Genomic DNA, 16,289 nt, shown 5'->3' with positions numbered 1-16,289 from the left:
TAAAATTGTGCATCTGGAGCATAGCATAACATAAAAGTGAAATGTGGACCATTGGAAATCAGAAGGAGAATAAACTGTAGGCATTTGAAATGTAATGTACAGAAATAATGTAAAAAACTAAGTGGACAAATATAGATAAGTACAAAATGAAAAATTACTAGTAAAAATATCTTAGGAAATAAATATATGAAAAATTGTTAGTAGAAGAATGGACAGGTTAATGAGATGTATGCTATAGCACACAATAATAGTTTGGTGCTGGGAGGAGGAGTAAAAGTGGAAAATATAATATGTAGACAAGGATTAGAAATGGAAAAAATGGAGGATGTTGGTTTTATTGTTCACCTTTTCTGAGCTGGGTTAATTGCTGCTACTTATTTATTATTTAATTTTCTGAAACTTCTGCTTCTGTTAAGGCAAGAGCTATGTCTGTAAGTTTCCGCCAGTACAGGCAACTTAAAATGAAATGAGGATTTTGATGCAATCGTCTGATGCTTCCAACATATGGCTACTTATGCATTTTTATTATTTTATGCATTTTGAAATAACTTATACTGCCATTGCACCAATACTGGAAAATCCAGGATGGAATATTGGCAATATTATGAAAAGGACAGTTGCTACTCACCATATGGCAGAGATGCTGGGTCGCAGATAGGCACAACAAAAACACTGTCAAACAAAGCTTTCAGACAAACAGACCTTCATCAGAAGTGTGTACACACACACACACACACACACACACACACACACACACACACACACAGGCCTGTTTGGCTGAAAGCTTTGTTTGACAGTCTTTTTGTTGTGCTTGTATGTGACTTGGCATCTCCACTGTATGGTAAGTAGCAACTATCCATTCCATGATATTGTAATTGCAACAATAAAACTGTCACCATGTGATGCAATGTTTCTGATACAACAATGTTTTAAATGTACACAGTCTGGAAAAAGAAGAAGAAAAAGAATCACCCAGAAGGGGAGGAGGAAACAAAATGCACCAGCTGGACAGGTAGTCTGAACTAGTTGTATTTGAAAGGAAGTAATCTCAACACAGACGAGGTAGAAGAAGTCAAGAAGTATTAATGCATTTCTGAAATATTTCATTATTGGACCTACAATTACACCAAAACTTTTACATTGCAACGTGGTTTTGATGCACTATTCATGTTTTCTCCAGGAAAACCAATCTCCATATGGTACAAAAAAAACTGAGATTAAGTAGTGATGAGCAGCTTGTGACATTTAAGTGTATGTCACATTCTATTAATATGAGATGTTATGGGGAAAACCAATCCCATGGAAAATCTAAAGAAAGGTTTAACATCAACAAACGCTTCACTTTACTTTTTAATAATAAATGTTTGAATGACTGAGTGACAAGTAATACATTCCATTTGAAAAATTTTATCAGAACATGTAACTACTGCTATTGGCTAGAAACATGGTAAATCACAAATGAGACAATATTATGATTAAGGCACATTTTCTGATTCCTAGCATACATTATTGTAATTAACATATGACATACATACTAACCCTTTGGCCCAGAATGAAGGGAACAACGACATCATCCTGGGCATGCAGAATGAGAATAGGGCAATGAACGTTCACCAAGTGCTTATCCGAAGCAAACAACAGATCGTTTTGCTCTATTGGATCAATGAAAAAGAAATCAAACCATGGTAACTGGTTGAAAAGCTGAAACAGAGATTCTTATTTAAGCAAAATATATGGAAGGGCTTCAAATATAAAACTGTAATCAATAATTGATGTAAATCTGTAATTTTACCCTTGCAAATGGATGTTCCTTTATTTCATCTCTCAAATTATTGAAAGGAGATTCCAGGATAAGTCCAGATGGACTCTTTCCTTCTTGTGCCAACAGATCTAACACATGTGATGACACTCTAAAACAAAAATGGGAGACATTTCTTACAAATAAGCACTGGCATCTTACCATTACGTCCTATGATTAAGGCATAATAGCATTTCTTTTTAAAGCTATAGTTTCATAATAAAAATAACATATTAATAAGTAGTTACCCTGTTCCTAAAGAATGACCCCACACGAACAATGGAGATCCTTTGGCATGCTCCTCCACCCATCTGTACATAAATTTTCCATCGGACACAACACCTGTCTCCGATGGTGACACAGGACTTGAATCAGCATAACCTGTGTATCACAATAAGTGTGACGGTAAACAACATCTGAATGACACAGAATATGACACACAAATATGTTGTGATGAAATAGGAAGGATCTTTCCAAATAATTCACATCAAGGCTACCATTCTTTTTTCATTTAGAGAGAACTTTATGTCACTGACAGATTGCTTTGTATTACAATACACTCCAGCTGAGATAATGTTAACTCACTTTGTGGAAAATAGCGCAATGTAGTCCCATAAATTCAAGTGATGATGTAAAAGAATTTATCTTATAACACACTTGCTGGCTTCAAAGATACGGAGAGTCTGAAGGGGAATAACAACATATAGGTAAGGTCATGAATTTTATGTGCTCAATTTACAACTATTTTCAGTTGAAGTGTAAAAGCAAATTGTGAGTGTTGTGAAAACAATGCCTTGCACCTTCAACCATCATATGGCTGAGAATTAGAGAGAGAGAGAGAGAGAGAGAGAATGCGCACATGGGACAAGAGGAGGAAGCGTGGCGGAAGGAGGCAGTACATGATCTGTTGTGTTGATGGTGTGGTCCTGGTCCTAAATCTGGTTTGATATAGCTTTCAATGCATTTCTATCCTAGCCTCTTCATATACAAACAACCACTGCAACTCACAACCGTTTGAACCAGCTTACTGCAGGCATCTCTCTGTCTCCCTCAACAATTTTTACCCCTACTCTTCCCTCCAATACTAAAGTGACAATTCCTTGAAGTCTCAGATTGTATCCTGACCTCCTTTTAGTAACATTACGCCACAAATTTCTTTTCTCCCAAATTCTATTCAGTATCCCCCCATTAGTTATGCTATCTAACAATCTATTCTTTAACATTATTTTATGAAAAGGAGAGATCGCTACTCCCTCCCCGCATGAACCATGGACCTTGCCGTTGGTGGGGAGGCTTGCGTGCCTCAGCGATACAGGTAGCTGTACCGTAGGTGCAACCACAATGGGGGTATATGTTGAGAGGCCAGACAAACATGTGGTTCCTGAAGAGGGGCAGCAGTCTTTTTAGTAGTTGCAAGCGCAACAGTCTGGATGACTGACTGCTCTGGCCTTGTAACACTAACCAAAACGGCCTTGCCGTGTTGGTACTGCGAACAGCTGAAAGCAAGGGAAAACTACAGCCATAATTTTTCCCGAGGGCTTGCAGCTTTACTGTATGGTTAAATGATGATGGCATCCACTTGGAGAAAATATTCTGGAGGTAAAATAGCTCCCCATTCAGATCTCCAGGCGGGGACTACTCAGGAGGACATCATAATCAGGAGAAAGAAAAGTGGCGTTCTACAGATCGGAGTGTGGAATGACAGATCCCTTAATCAGGCAGGTATGTTAGAATATTTAAAAAGGGAAATGGATAGGTTGATGTTAAATATAGTGGGAATTAGTGAAGTTCGGTGGTAGGAGGAACAAGACTTCTGCTCAGGTGAATACAGGGTTATAAATACAAAATTAAATAGGGGTAATGCAGGAGTAGGTTTAATAATGAATAAAAAAAAAAAAAAAATAGGAGTATGGGTGAGCTACTACAAACAGCAAATATGGATTATTGTGGCCAAGAGAAACACGAAGCCCACACCTACCACAGTAGTACAAGTTTATATGCCAACTAGCTCTGCAGATGACGAAGAGATTCATGAAATGTATGATGAGATAAAAGAAAAAAAAAAGAAAAAAATATATTGAGATAGTGAAGGGAGACGAAAATTTAATAGTCATTGGTGACTGGAATTCGATAGTAGGAAAAGGAAGAGAAGGAAACATAGTAGGTGAATATGGAATGGGGATAAGAAATGAAAGAGGAAGCTGCTTGGTAGAATTTTGCAGAGAGCATAACTTAATCATAGCTGACACTTGGTTCAAGAATCATAAAAAAAGGTTGTATACATGGAAGAATCCTAGAGATACTAGAAGGTAGCAGACAGATTAAATAATGGGAAGACAGATTTAGGAACCAGGTTTTAAATTGTATGACATTTCCAGGGGCAGATGTGGACTCTGATTGGTTATGAACTGTACATTAAAACTGAAGAAACTGCAAAAAGGTGGGAATTTAAGGAGATGGGACCTGGATAAACTAACTAAACCAGAGGTTGTACAGAGTTTCAGGGAGAGCATAAGGCAACAATTGACAGGAATGGGGGAAAGAAATACAGTAGAAGAGGAATGGGTAGTTCTGAGGGATGAAGTAGTGAAGGCAGCAGAGGATCAAGTAGGTAAAAAGATGAGGGCTAGTAGAAATCCTTGGGTAACAGAAGAATTATTGAATTTAATCGATGAAAGGAGAAAATATAAAAATGTAGTAAATGAAGCAGGCAAAAAGGAATAAAAACATCTCAAAAATGAGATCGACAGGAAGTGCAAAATGGCTAAGCAGGGATGGCTAGAGGACAAATGTAAGGATGTAGAGGCTTATCTTACTAGGGGTAAGATAGATACTGCCTAGAGGAAAATTAAAGAGGCCTTTGGAGAAGAGAGAACCACTTGTATGAACATCAAGAGCTCTGATGGAAACCCAGTTCTAAGCAAAGAAGGGACAGCAGAAAGGTGGAAGGAGTATGTAGAGGGTCTATACAAGGGCGATGTACTTGAGGACAATATTATGGAAATGGAAGAGGATGTAGATGAAGATGAAATGGGAGATATGATACTGCGTGAAGAGTTTGACAGAGCACTGAAAGACCTAAGTCAAAACTAGGCCCTGGCAGTAGACAACATTCCATTAGAACTACTGATAGCCTTGAGAGAGTCAGCCCTGACGAAACTCTACCATCTGGTGAGCAAGATGTATGAGACAGGTGAAACACACTCAGACTTCAAGAAGAATATAATAATTCCAATACAAAAGAAAGCAGGTGTTGACATATGTGAAAATTACCAAACTATCAGTTTAATAAGCCATCACTGCAAAATACGAACATGAATTCTTTACAGACAAATGGAAGAACTGGTAGAGCCCAACTTCGGAGAAGATCAGTTTGGATTCGTTAGAAATGTTGGAACACGTGAGGCAATACTGATCCTACGACTTATCTTAGAAGATAGATTAAGGAAAGGCAAACCTATGTTTCTAGCAGTTGTACACTTAGAGAAAGCTTTTGACGATGTTGACTGGAAGGGAGATGGAGAGCAAAAAAGAGAGGACCAGAGAATGTGAAACAACTTGTGGGTGCGCAGCAGACAGCAACATACAATGAGGGTGAGGGGAGGCAATTTGCGAGGAGGTAATAGGAATTGGGGAGTGCAAATAGTTGGGTGGAGGGTGTGGGGGTAGTATATTACTGTATTTTGAGGCCAGGATGGCTTTGGGAGTGCAGAATGTGTTTTAAGGACAGCTCCCATCTGCACAGTTCAGGAAAGCTGGTGGTGGAGGGGAGGATCCAAACAGTGCGTGTTGTGAAGCAGCCATTGAAATCAAGCTTGTTCTGTTCAATTGCATATTGTGTCAAAAGGTGGTCCACTTCACTTTTGGCCAGTTTGGCAGTGGCCATTCTTCCTGGTGGACAGATGGTTGGTATCACGCCAATATAAGAAGCTGAGCACTGACTGGAGAGAGTTGGTATATAACATGGTTGCTTTCACAGGTGGCCTGGCCTCTGATGGGGTAGGATAAGCCTATGACAGGACTGGATTAGGAAGTGCTGGTTGGGTGGATTGGGCAGGCCTCGCACCTGGCTGTTCCACAGGGATACGATCCCTGTGGCACTGGGATGGACTAGGATGTTGTGTGGGAACAAAACACCACTTTAGGAAGGGAGGGAAGGATCTTGGGTAGGAAGCCTTAATTTCAAGGCACAATCGTAGATAATCAAAGCCCTGATAAAGGATGAGGTTCAGTAGTCCCAGACCGAAGTGATATTGGGTGATAAAGGGAATGCTGCTTTGTAGCTGGTTCTTAGGGGTGGTGGGGGTACTGGAGGGGTCTATGGGGATATGGCAAGAAAACCTTTTTGCAAACTAGGTCTGAAGGACAGTGCCTGCCCGTGAAGGTCTTTGGAAGGCTTCAGCATACTGGGCAAAGGAGCTCCTGTCACTGCAGATATGTTACCCCTGGGTGGTCAGTACCTACGGAATGCATTTTTTTTTGGTGTGGAAGGGATGGCACATGTCGAAATGCAGATACTGTTGGTGGTTGGTGGATTAACATGGACAGAGGTGTGTATGGAGTCATCAGAAGCATGTGGATGTCCAGGAAGATGGCAATGGGCGACGAGGTCCAAGTAAAGTGGATCGAAGAGGTGGTGTTGAGCTTGTGTGGGAATGAGGATCGGGCACTTTGGCCCTGAGTCCAGATAATGATGAGATCATCAACAAATTTGAAACAGAGCAGGAATTTGGGAGGCTAAGAAGGTCTCCTCTACGCATCCTGTAAACAGGTTGGCTCAGAAGGGTGCCATGTGGGTATCCATAGCCCTGCTGCAGATTTGTTTGTGTACCTCCCCTTCAAATGAAATGTAAGTTTTGTGTCAGTATATAGTTGGTTAAGAGGAATTAGATATTGGATCTGGAGTCTGAATTACATTGGGAGAGGTAGTGTTCAATAATGGCAAGACCATGTTCATGAAAGATGTCAGTGTCTAGGAAAACGGCAACGACAATTACGGTTACAGATCCAGGAGGTGAATGTGTGGCGTTGTGGTGAGTCGGTGAAGGTAGTGGTTGGTATCTTTGATGTAAGAGGCTAGATTTTGGGCAAGAAGTTGGAAGTGTTGGTCAATGAGGGCTGAAATTCTTTCAGGGGGTGATCCTTGTCACCCTCCAGGAATGCCTTACCTTCAACTTGGTCTCACCATCCTTCCCCAGGTCCCTTCCTAAGAACATCAGTCCTTCAGAAAAAGACAGGACAACCATACACAGTCTCAAAACAGATCCTGACCTAATCAACTTACCTGCAAAATAAGGTTCCACCACTGTCGTCATAAATTGTGGTGACTACCTGGCGGAAGGCCTCCGCCAATTGTGACCTCACCATTAAGAACCTCTGCCAACCCTGTGGCACAACATTTAGCTGAGTGTAACATGCTTGATTCCAACAGCTGCTTCACAACCCAGCTGGATCCTCTACTCCATCACCAGCTTTTTTTAACTGTGCACATGGGAGTTATCCTTACAAGACATTCTCCACTCCCAAAATCATCCCGGCCTCCCCCTACAGTAACCTACTATCCCCACACCCTTGACCCAACTGTTTCCACCTCCTCTATCCTGCCACCTCCTCATAATTTGCCTTACATCGCCCTCACTGTGTGCTGCTCTCTGCTTGTGCACTCAGCAGTCTTTTTCCCTTCTCTGCTCCTTTCTTTTCCACTCTTCATTTTGACCCTTCTTCCTCCTCCACAGCCTCCTGACACTGCTCTTGGCAGCCCTGTCTTGTTACCTCTCATCCCTGCAAACTCTGCCAGGGAGGGCTGATTCCTCTTCTCCTGCCTGTACCCTGCTATCCCCTCCATTTTCCCTCCCTACCCCACTCGAAAGTGTTGCACTTATTCATGCAAGTTTCATACAAAATTTGTGTCCAGCATTGTTCCTATACTGTTCAGCAATGCTTATATTACATCAAGTTAATGACTATGTCACCTGAAGCAGGTGTGGTGTGCAACAGACACAACATTTCTCTCTACCCATCTCTCTCTCAAGTTTCTGAAATGAATTTCCACCCTGCAGTGGAATGTGCATTGATTTGAACTTCCAAGAAGATTAAAATTGTATGCTGGACCAAGACTCAAATCCAAGTCCAATTGCATCACCATCTGAGTTATCCAAGCAGGATAACTTGCCCTCACATCTTTATTTCACCAGTATCTCTTGTCCTACCATCCAAATTTCAGCCTGGAAGCAATTCCCTATGCAAGGCTGTTCCATCAAGAGTGCCTGCCAGCAGGCAACTGGGCACCCACAGGCACAAGAGGGCAGGGGCAGGCAAACGGCTACCACACAGGAAGTCATGCAGCCAGGATGCAGCTGTCCATGGGCAGGTGAGGGATGTCTGCGAGCGCCTGCACCATATGGAGCAACTCTGGAACATGTCCTAGGCTATGATTAAGTCATTCCCCTGCATTATCATTTCTTCTAAGAGTGGTAGTCCCATGAGGTGTGCAGCAGAACTTCTGCTAAGGTTGGAGAGGCTGGTGGACGCAAAGCTATGAGAGTGAGTCATGCTTGGCAAGCTCAGTCGGCAGAGTACTATCCCTCAAAAAGCAAAGTTCCGATTTGTATCCCAGTCCAGCACACAGTCTTCGTCTGGTAGGAAGTTTAAGCTTTTATGTTGTTTTAGAATGAACTACTTAATCCATCTCATTGTGGGAACAAACAATTGAAACACGGAATCTGGACCACAGCTGAACTTTGCATTATTTCACACACAATGTTTCAGAGTAGAGAAAACACAAACTGCGTCAGGAAAAAAATCCTAAAACAGTACTTCAGGTAATGGCCAAACTATAAAAAAAGTTAGTTTCCAGTGATTCTAATAAGCCACTACAAGGGAAGAATTAATTGTATAAACTATTTAAATAAATAAGTGGTACAATTGTAAAATCTTTTGTTGCATTAACTTAAGTCATCAAGATCTGTAAATGAAATCTACTAAACGATACTTACTTCTGTAGTCAAAACTAATAACATGATAATTAAGGTTCCTCAGCATCTTGTACAGCTCAACACGATGTGGACTTGCTCTGGACCCAGAATTTCCATGCATGTACAGTATGATTGGCTCACCACGTGTCAGTGACTTCTCAAAAAACTCGTCATCAGCAGTTTTTGATTCATTGATGAGAGATTTGGGTAATGTATGCCTGAAAAGAGACCAGACATTCTATAACTGTTGACAGTGACTTCTTATTACCGCTAAGGAAATTGAATTTTGTCTGTTGTTACTAACATCACTATGTACATAACTTGCCCTTCTTCTTCCACAAAAGTAAGTTCATTTCAAGATGGTATGGAAAGAAATGGAGCATTAGTGATGATCAGTCTTTGCATGACTGTGTATGGTACCAATACATTCCAAAAAGTCATACGTAAAAAAATAAATTTTTAAGGGGGTCTTATCTCAGGTTCCATTGATCACAGAGATAAGAGGACAAGCGTTTTGTATAGCCCTTGGCCTAGCGACCATTTGTATTCCTATCAGAAGAAAGAATTTTAGCTGTATTACAATATAAAGTCACAATTTAAACATTATACACTTTTTCCAGTCCAAGCAAACTGGTTGATTCCTTTGCATTAGTTGTGGTCTAGGGTGGGCCTTAGGTGGCTTCTGAAAGCACCATTTGCTTATGGCCTGTTCCTGAAAACACTCTGAGAAATCACAATTTTTGGACACCAAAAGTACTGACTGTGGGGATGACCACGTATATAATTTTGATGACTACGTATATAATTTTTATTCATGGCGTATTGTTGAAATTTCTTTAGATGATGATCTCATGGTATTTTGAAACATTTTTTGGTATCATTATCTGGTGTTGAGATCCACAGGTTAAAAGTTAAGAGTACAGCATGCACGTAAAATATGAATGTAATATCTGGTCTGAGTTTAAATGTAGTTTCAACTGACATAGTTAATACACGGCAAGCGTTTAGGGGCTATTGGAAGGGTTCTGAGGTCACCACACTATGTTTTTAATTGCTATTTTTTCCATCAATAAAACTTTGTCTCTGTATAATGGACAATTCGTGTCTATACAGGCTGTCTTGAACTGGAAATTATTTGATGATGTCATCTGGTGGTGTAAGCACTGTACAAAAAATTATTTTGTCATACAAAATTCTTTGTACTTGCACATTAAACATAGTGTTTTTGGTAAGCCGTAGGATAGCCTAAAAATGCTACGCATTTTTATGTACAGTAGTGTAAGACTTGTAATGGGTGGGAGATGATTCTGTGTTAATCTTATATTATGCATACTTATCTGTTGTTTGTATGTGTCAAAAGTATGGAAATGAATATAAGTATATAAATAAACTGTCAAAACTTTATGGCCTACAGAATTCATTTTACAAGTATAAACAACTAACCCTCCTGCAAGATGATGATGATGATGATGATGATTATGATGATGGTTTGGTTTGTGGGGCACTCAACCGCACAGTCATCAGTGCCCTTACACATTCCCAATCTTTACACAGACCAATTTAGCCATTTTTGTGAATGAAAACTGAATGATGATGTCAACATAAACGACCCATACCTGGGCAATGAAAATCCCCAACCCGGCTGGGAATCGAACACGGGACCTCTTGATCCAGAGGTAGCATAGGGAAAAGAAGCAAACCAGCTGAAAAAGGCTCCTGTTGGAGCACAAGAAAGGCAAATATGTTCTTCTATGGAGAGGGGGGGGGGGGGGGGGGGGGGGGGGGAACTGACGAAAGTGGGAACCAGCTGCCTCAATTCTCAGTCACAAAAATTTGGAGGGAGGGAGGGAGGGAGATAGTAACAGTGGAAGCAAAGGAGAGAGGAGACAGTATTTCCCCCGATCAGTGAACCTCAACATAAGAAAATTTTCTCACTTCCCCCATCCCCTAGATCCACTTGTTGAACTTTCCCAGTCTAGAGATCAAAACAAAGAGCAAATCATCCCCAAGGACTTCTGTGGAGAGGAAACAATAGTGGCTGAAGAGAAAGACAGCAGACTCTAACTGAGAAACAAGGAGACAGTGGCAATGGGTGAAAAAAGAATGGGACAAAGGCAATAGCAGAGGGGGAGGGAGGCAGTGAAAGTGGCAGAAAAGGTGACTGTGGTGAGAAAGAGTGAGAGAAAGGGATGAAGACAGTGAGACTGGGAGAGAGAGAGACAGGAGAAAGTACCAATGGGGAAAAAAAAGAGGCAATGGGAGAGAGACATATATACACAATGTTAGAGGGGGAGAGAGGGAAGGGGGGAGGGGGAGAGGGAGAGGGAGAGGGAGAGGGAGAGGGAGAGGGAGAGGGAGAGGGAGAGGGAGAGGGAGAGGGAGAGGGAGAGGGAGAGGGAGAGGGAGAGGGAGAGGGAGAGGGAGAGGGAGAGGGAGAGGGAGAGGGAGAGGGAGAGGGAGAGGGAGAGGGAGAGGGAGAGGGAGAGGGAGAGGGAGAGGGAGAGGGAGAGGGAGAGGGAGAGATGACATAACCAATATGGAGGCTTCCCTACAAAAAGGAACTGAGCAAAAGGATTTAGAATGTTCTGCATAAAACGACTGTGAATTTGTTTGCACCCCATAATTTCTGGTGAGGAAAGCAGAATGAGGACTGATACAGGTGGTTTCCCACTTTTCTTTCAGAGTCTTTTAAAGATGAGCATATTCACCTTTCTTGTATTCTGACACGAGCATTTTTTCAGCTTTTTAAATTATGCTCAGTGCAAAACATTACCAAGCAGCTACCTCTTTCCTCCCTTTTCGCCAGTCCATATTCACCTACTTTTTTTCTTCTCTTCCTTCTCCTACAATCCTAACAATGACATTTTTATCCCCCTTAACTATCTAAATAATTTCTTATATCCTCATATTTTTCTTGCATCTCTTCATAATATGCAGAGCTAGTTGACATAATACGTGTAGTACTATGGTAGGCGTTTGCTTTGTGTCTATCTTGGCTATGATAATGCATTCACTTTGCTGCTCATATTAGCTGACCCGCATTCCTATTTTCTTATTCATTGACCCTTTTTCATTTTGTAATTATAACCCTGTACTCACCTAACCAGCTTTCGCTCCCATACAACAAAGTTGGTCGAAAGATTGAGCGGTGCACAGATAACTTAGTCTTGGTACTGACTTCCTTCTTGCAGAAGAGAGTAGATCGTAGCTGAGCACTCACTGCATTAGCTTTGCTACACCTCGCTTCCAGTTCTTTCACTATGTTGCCATCCTGTGAGAATATGCATCCTAAGTACTTGAAACCGTCCACCTGTTCTAACTTTCTTCCTCCTATTTGGCATTCAATCCGTTTATATTTCTTTCCCACTGACATTACTTTCGTTTTGGAGATGCTAATCTTCATAGCATAGTCCTTACATTTCTGATCTAGCTCTGAAATAGTACTTTGCAAACTTTCAATCGAATCTGCCATCACAACTAAGTCATCCGCATATGCAAGACTGCTTATTTTGTGTTCACATATCTTAATCTCACCCAGCCAGTCTATTGTTTTCAACATATGATCCATAAATAATATGAACAACAGTGGAGACAGGTTGCAGCCTTGTCTTACCCCTGAAACTACTCTGAACCATGAACTCAATTTACCGTCAACTCTAACTGCTGCCTGACTATCCATGTAAAGACCTTTAATTGCTTGCAAAAGTTTGCCTCCTATTCCATAATCTTGTAGAACAGACAATAACTTCCTCCTAGGAACCCGGTCATATGCCTTTTCTAGCTCTATAAAGCATAGATACAATTCCCTGTTCCACTCATAACACTTCTCCATTATTTGCCGTAAGCTAAAGATCTGGTCCTGACAACCTCTAAGAGGCCTAAACCCACACTGATTTTCATCCAATTGGTCCTCAAGTAATACTCGCACTTTCCTTTCAACAATACCTGAGAAGATTTTACCCACAACGCTGATTAAAGAGATACCTCTGTAGTTGTTACAATCTTTTCTGTATCCATGTTTAAAGATTGGTGTGATTACTGCTTTTGTCCAGTCTGATGGAACCTGTCCCAACTCCCAGGCCATTTCAATTATCCTGTGTAGCCATTTAAGACCTGACATTCCACTGTATTTGATGAGTTCCGACTTAATTTCATCCACCCCAGCCGCTTTATTGCACTGCAGTCTATTGACCATTTTTTCCACTGCCTCAAATGTGATCCTATTTCCATCATCATTCCTATCCCATTCTACCTCGAAATCTGAAACATTACTGATTGCATTTTCACCTACATTGAGCAACTCTTCAAAATATTCCCTCCATCTGCCCAAGGCATCCACAGGATTCACCAGCAGTTTTCCTGACCTGTCCAAAATACTTGTCATTCCTTCTTACCTCCCTTTCGAAGACTGCTAATTACACTCCAGAATAGTTTCTCAGCAGCTTGACCCATAGTCTCCAACCTGCTTCTAAAGCCTTCCCACGATTTCTTCCTGGATGCTGCAATTATCTGTTTGGCTTTGTTTCTTTCTTCAACATAACTTTCTCTGTCTACCTGGGTTCTGGTATGTAGCCATTTTTGATACACCTTCTTTTTCCTTTTACAGGCTGCCTTGACTGTATCATTCCACCAAGCTGTTTGCTTCATCCTACTTTTACACACAACTGTTCCAAGACATTTTTTAGCCAATTCTAGTACTGTGTCCCTGTACCTTGTCCATTCCTTTTCCAATGACTGTAATTGACTACATTCAACTAACTGGTATCTTCCTAAGATCGCTGTTATGTACTTGTGCCTGATTATTCTCCTACATATGGACCTGACCTCCTGCACTTTCGGCCTCACAATCCCAATTTCACTGCAGATTAAATAATGATCAGTGTCATCAAAGAATCCCCTGAATACACGTGTGTCCCTCACAGCCTTCCTGAACTCCTGATCTGTTATTATATAGTCAATGACAGATCTGGTTCCCCTGCCTTCCCAAGTATACCAGTGAATGTTCTTATGTTTAAAAAAGGAGTTTGTGATTACTAAGCCCATACTGGCACAGAAATCCAAGAGTTGTTTCCCGTTCCTGTTGGCCTCCATATCCTCTCCAAATTTACCCATAACCTTTTCATACTCTTCTGTTCGATTTCCAATCCTGGCGTTAAAATCACCCATGAGCAGAACACTGTCCTTGTCCTTTACTCTAACAACTACATCACTGAGTGCCTCATAGAAACTATCCATCTTATCTTGATCTGTCCCTTCACAATGCGAATATACTGACACAATCCTAATTTTCTTGCTAGACACTGTCAAATCTATCCACATCAGTCGTTCGTTTACATACCTTATTGCAACTATGCTGGGTTCCATTTCTTTCCTGATGTAAAGCCATACACCCCATTGTGCTATTCCTGCTTTGACTCCTGACAGGTAGACCTTGTATTCTCCCACTTCCTCTTCTTTCTCACCCCTTACCCGAATGTCACTAACAGCTAAAACGTCCAGCCCCATCTTACTAGCAGCCTCTGCCAGCTCTACCTTCTTCCCAGAGTAGCCCCCATTGATATTAATAGCTCCCCATCTCATTACCATTTGTTTGCCAAGTTGTATCTTAGGAGTCCCTGGTTTGTCAGTTAGAGGTGGGACTCCGTCACCTCCAAAGGTCTGAGGCATTTTGCTCTGATTGTTGCCAGCATCATATTTAAAGTACCAGGGAAGCAGGTTGCTAGCCTTACTTGCCCCGAGTCCCATTGGGTTTTACCCCTAACGGCTGAGGGACTAACCGGTGGATTTGGTAGTCTTTGCCGTATGAGCACAAAGGTGACCACGACTCAGAATATGTCCGAGATGCCCAGCCTTATTCCAAAGTAACTGCTGTCCCGACTGTCAGGACCACTTACTTGGCCACTCATACGTTGCCCGTGGTTCATGAACTAGGACATGACTACAGGAACCCACACCACGAACCACCATCCTGCCACCAAATTCACTAATTCTCACTATATCTAACTTCAACCTACACATTTCCCTTCTGAAGTTTTCTAATTTTTTCCTGCCTGATTACCGCATCTAACATTCCATATCCAACCCCTAGAAATGATTGGTTGTTTTGGGGAAGGAGACCAGACAGCGTGGTCATCGGTCTCATCGGATTAAGGAAGGATGGGGATGGAAGTCGGCCGTGCCCTTTCAGAGGAACCAACCCCTAGAGTGCCAGCTTTGTTTTCCTGATGATGAAAGCCTCCTGAATAGGCCCCACCCAGAGATCCAAATGGGGAACTATTTTACCTCCTGAATATTTTACCCAAGAGCTTGCCATCATCATTTAACAATTCAGAAAAGCTGTATGTACACAGGAAAAATAACAGCTGTACTTTCCCCTTGCTTTGAAATACTTGCAATATCAACACAGCAAGGCCATGATGTTTTATGTTCCAAGGTCAGATCAGTCAATCACCCAGGCTTTTGTCCCAGCAATTACTGAAAAGGCTGCTCCCTTCTACAGGAACCACCCATTTGTCTGGCCTCTGCTATGATTGTACCTACGGTACAATAATCTGTATTGCTGAGGCATGCAAGCCACCCCATTACGGCAAGGTCCATGGTTCATGGGGGAATAAAAAATATTCAACACTAATTTTAAATAAGTATGACATAAGCTAAAGTCCAAGAAATTCAATTAAAAAAACCTATTTACCAAAAACCTCAATGCTATAGAAATTTCAATCACATCCAAAGGTCTCACTTTCAGACCTACATCCGAGTTTTAGCATGCTGGACTCATCACAGACCTACTCTGCTTCTCCTGATCCCTACAGTGGAAACACTTCTTTGCTACCAATCCCTCCAACAAAAACAAAACTAATCCCAACATTGAACCTTGCTTCTCCCAATCCATACCACCATCCATCCAGGAGCCTCCCCCTCTCCTTCTAACCACCCCGATTACATTCCAAGAATTCCTTACTTCCACAGGTCACTTCTCAAGCACACAAACCTCACAACAAAAGAAACAGCCACAACATCAAGACAGACCCTGATTTAATGAGCCTCACTGCAGACAACGGCTCCACCACTGCCTTGACAAATCGTACTGACTTCCTGACAGAAGGCACCCACTAATTGTCCGACTCCATCTCAGAAGTCCTATACGACCTCCAACTCTTATTTAAACACTTAGGCCTGCCCCAAATCTACTAATTCGATTCTGCACAGAGTACATGAAAGTACTTGCCCCCCTTCTAACAGCCGTGTACTGCAAGTCTATAGAGGAACAGAAGGTTCCAAATGATTGGAAAAAAACACAGGTAGTCCCAGTCTTCAAGAAGGGTCGTCGAGCAGATGCACAAAACTATAGGCCTATATCTCTGACATCGATCTGTTGTAGAATTTTAGAACATGTTTTTTTGCTCACGTATCATGTCATTTCTGGAAACCCAGAATTTACTCTGTAGGAATCAACATGGATTCTGGAAACAGCGATCGTCTGAGACCCAACTCGCTTTATTTATTCATGAGACCCA

The 16,289-nt window shown here is 41.6% G+C and overlaps 1 protein-coding gene across 5 annotated transcripts in view; it reads right to left on the bottom strand.

The window, feature by feature from the left end:
- Window positions 1–16,289, bottom strand: part of LOC126162612 (lysophosphatidylserine lipase ABHD12) — a 107,151-nt gene that overhangs the window by 26,788 nt on the left and 64,074 nt on the right. For all 5 annotated transcript variants that reach the window (XM_049919224.1, XM_049919225.1, XM_049919222.1 and 2 more), the window contains 4 exons: window positions 8,794–8,990; window positions 2,047–2,179; window positions 1,793–1,910; window positions 1,540–1,701 (listed from right to left, as the gene is read on the bottom strand). In XM_049919224.1, coding sequence (XP_049775181.1) covers window positions 1,540–1,701; window positions 1,793–1,910; window positions 2,047–2,179; window positions 8,794–8,990 — 610 coding nt within the window. The remainder of the gene's footprint in view (window positions 1–1,539; window positions 1,702–1,792; window positions 1,911–2,046; window positions 2,180–8,793; window positions 8,991–16,289) is intronic.

Source organism: Schistocerca cancellata, chromosome 2, assembly GCF_023864275.1.
Source record: "Schistocerca cancellata isolate TAMUIC-IGC-003103 chromosome 2, iqSchCanc2.1, whole genome shotgun sequence".
Classification (NCBI taxonomy): Eukaryota; Metazoa; Arthropoda; class Insecta; order Orthoptera; family Acrididae; genus Schistocerca; species Schistocerca cancellata.
This window is presented reverse-complemented; position numbering and strand designations above follow the sequence as displayed.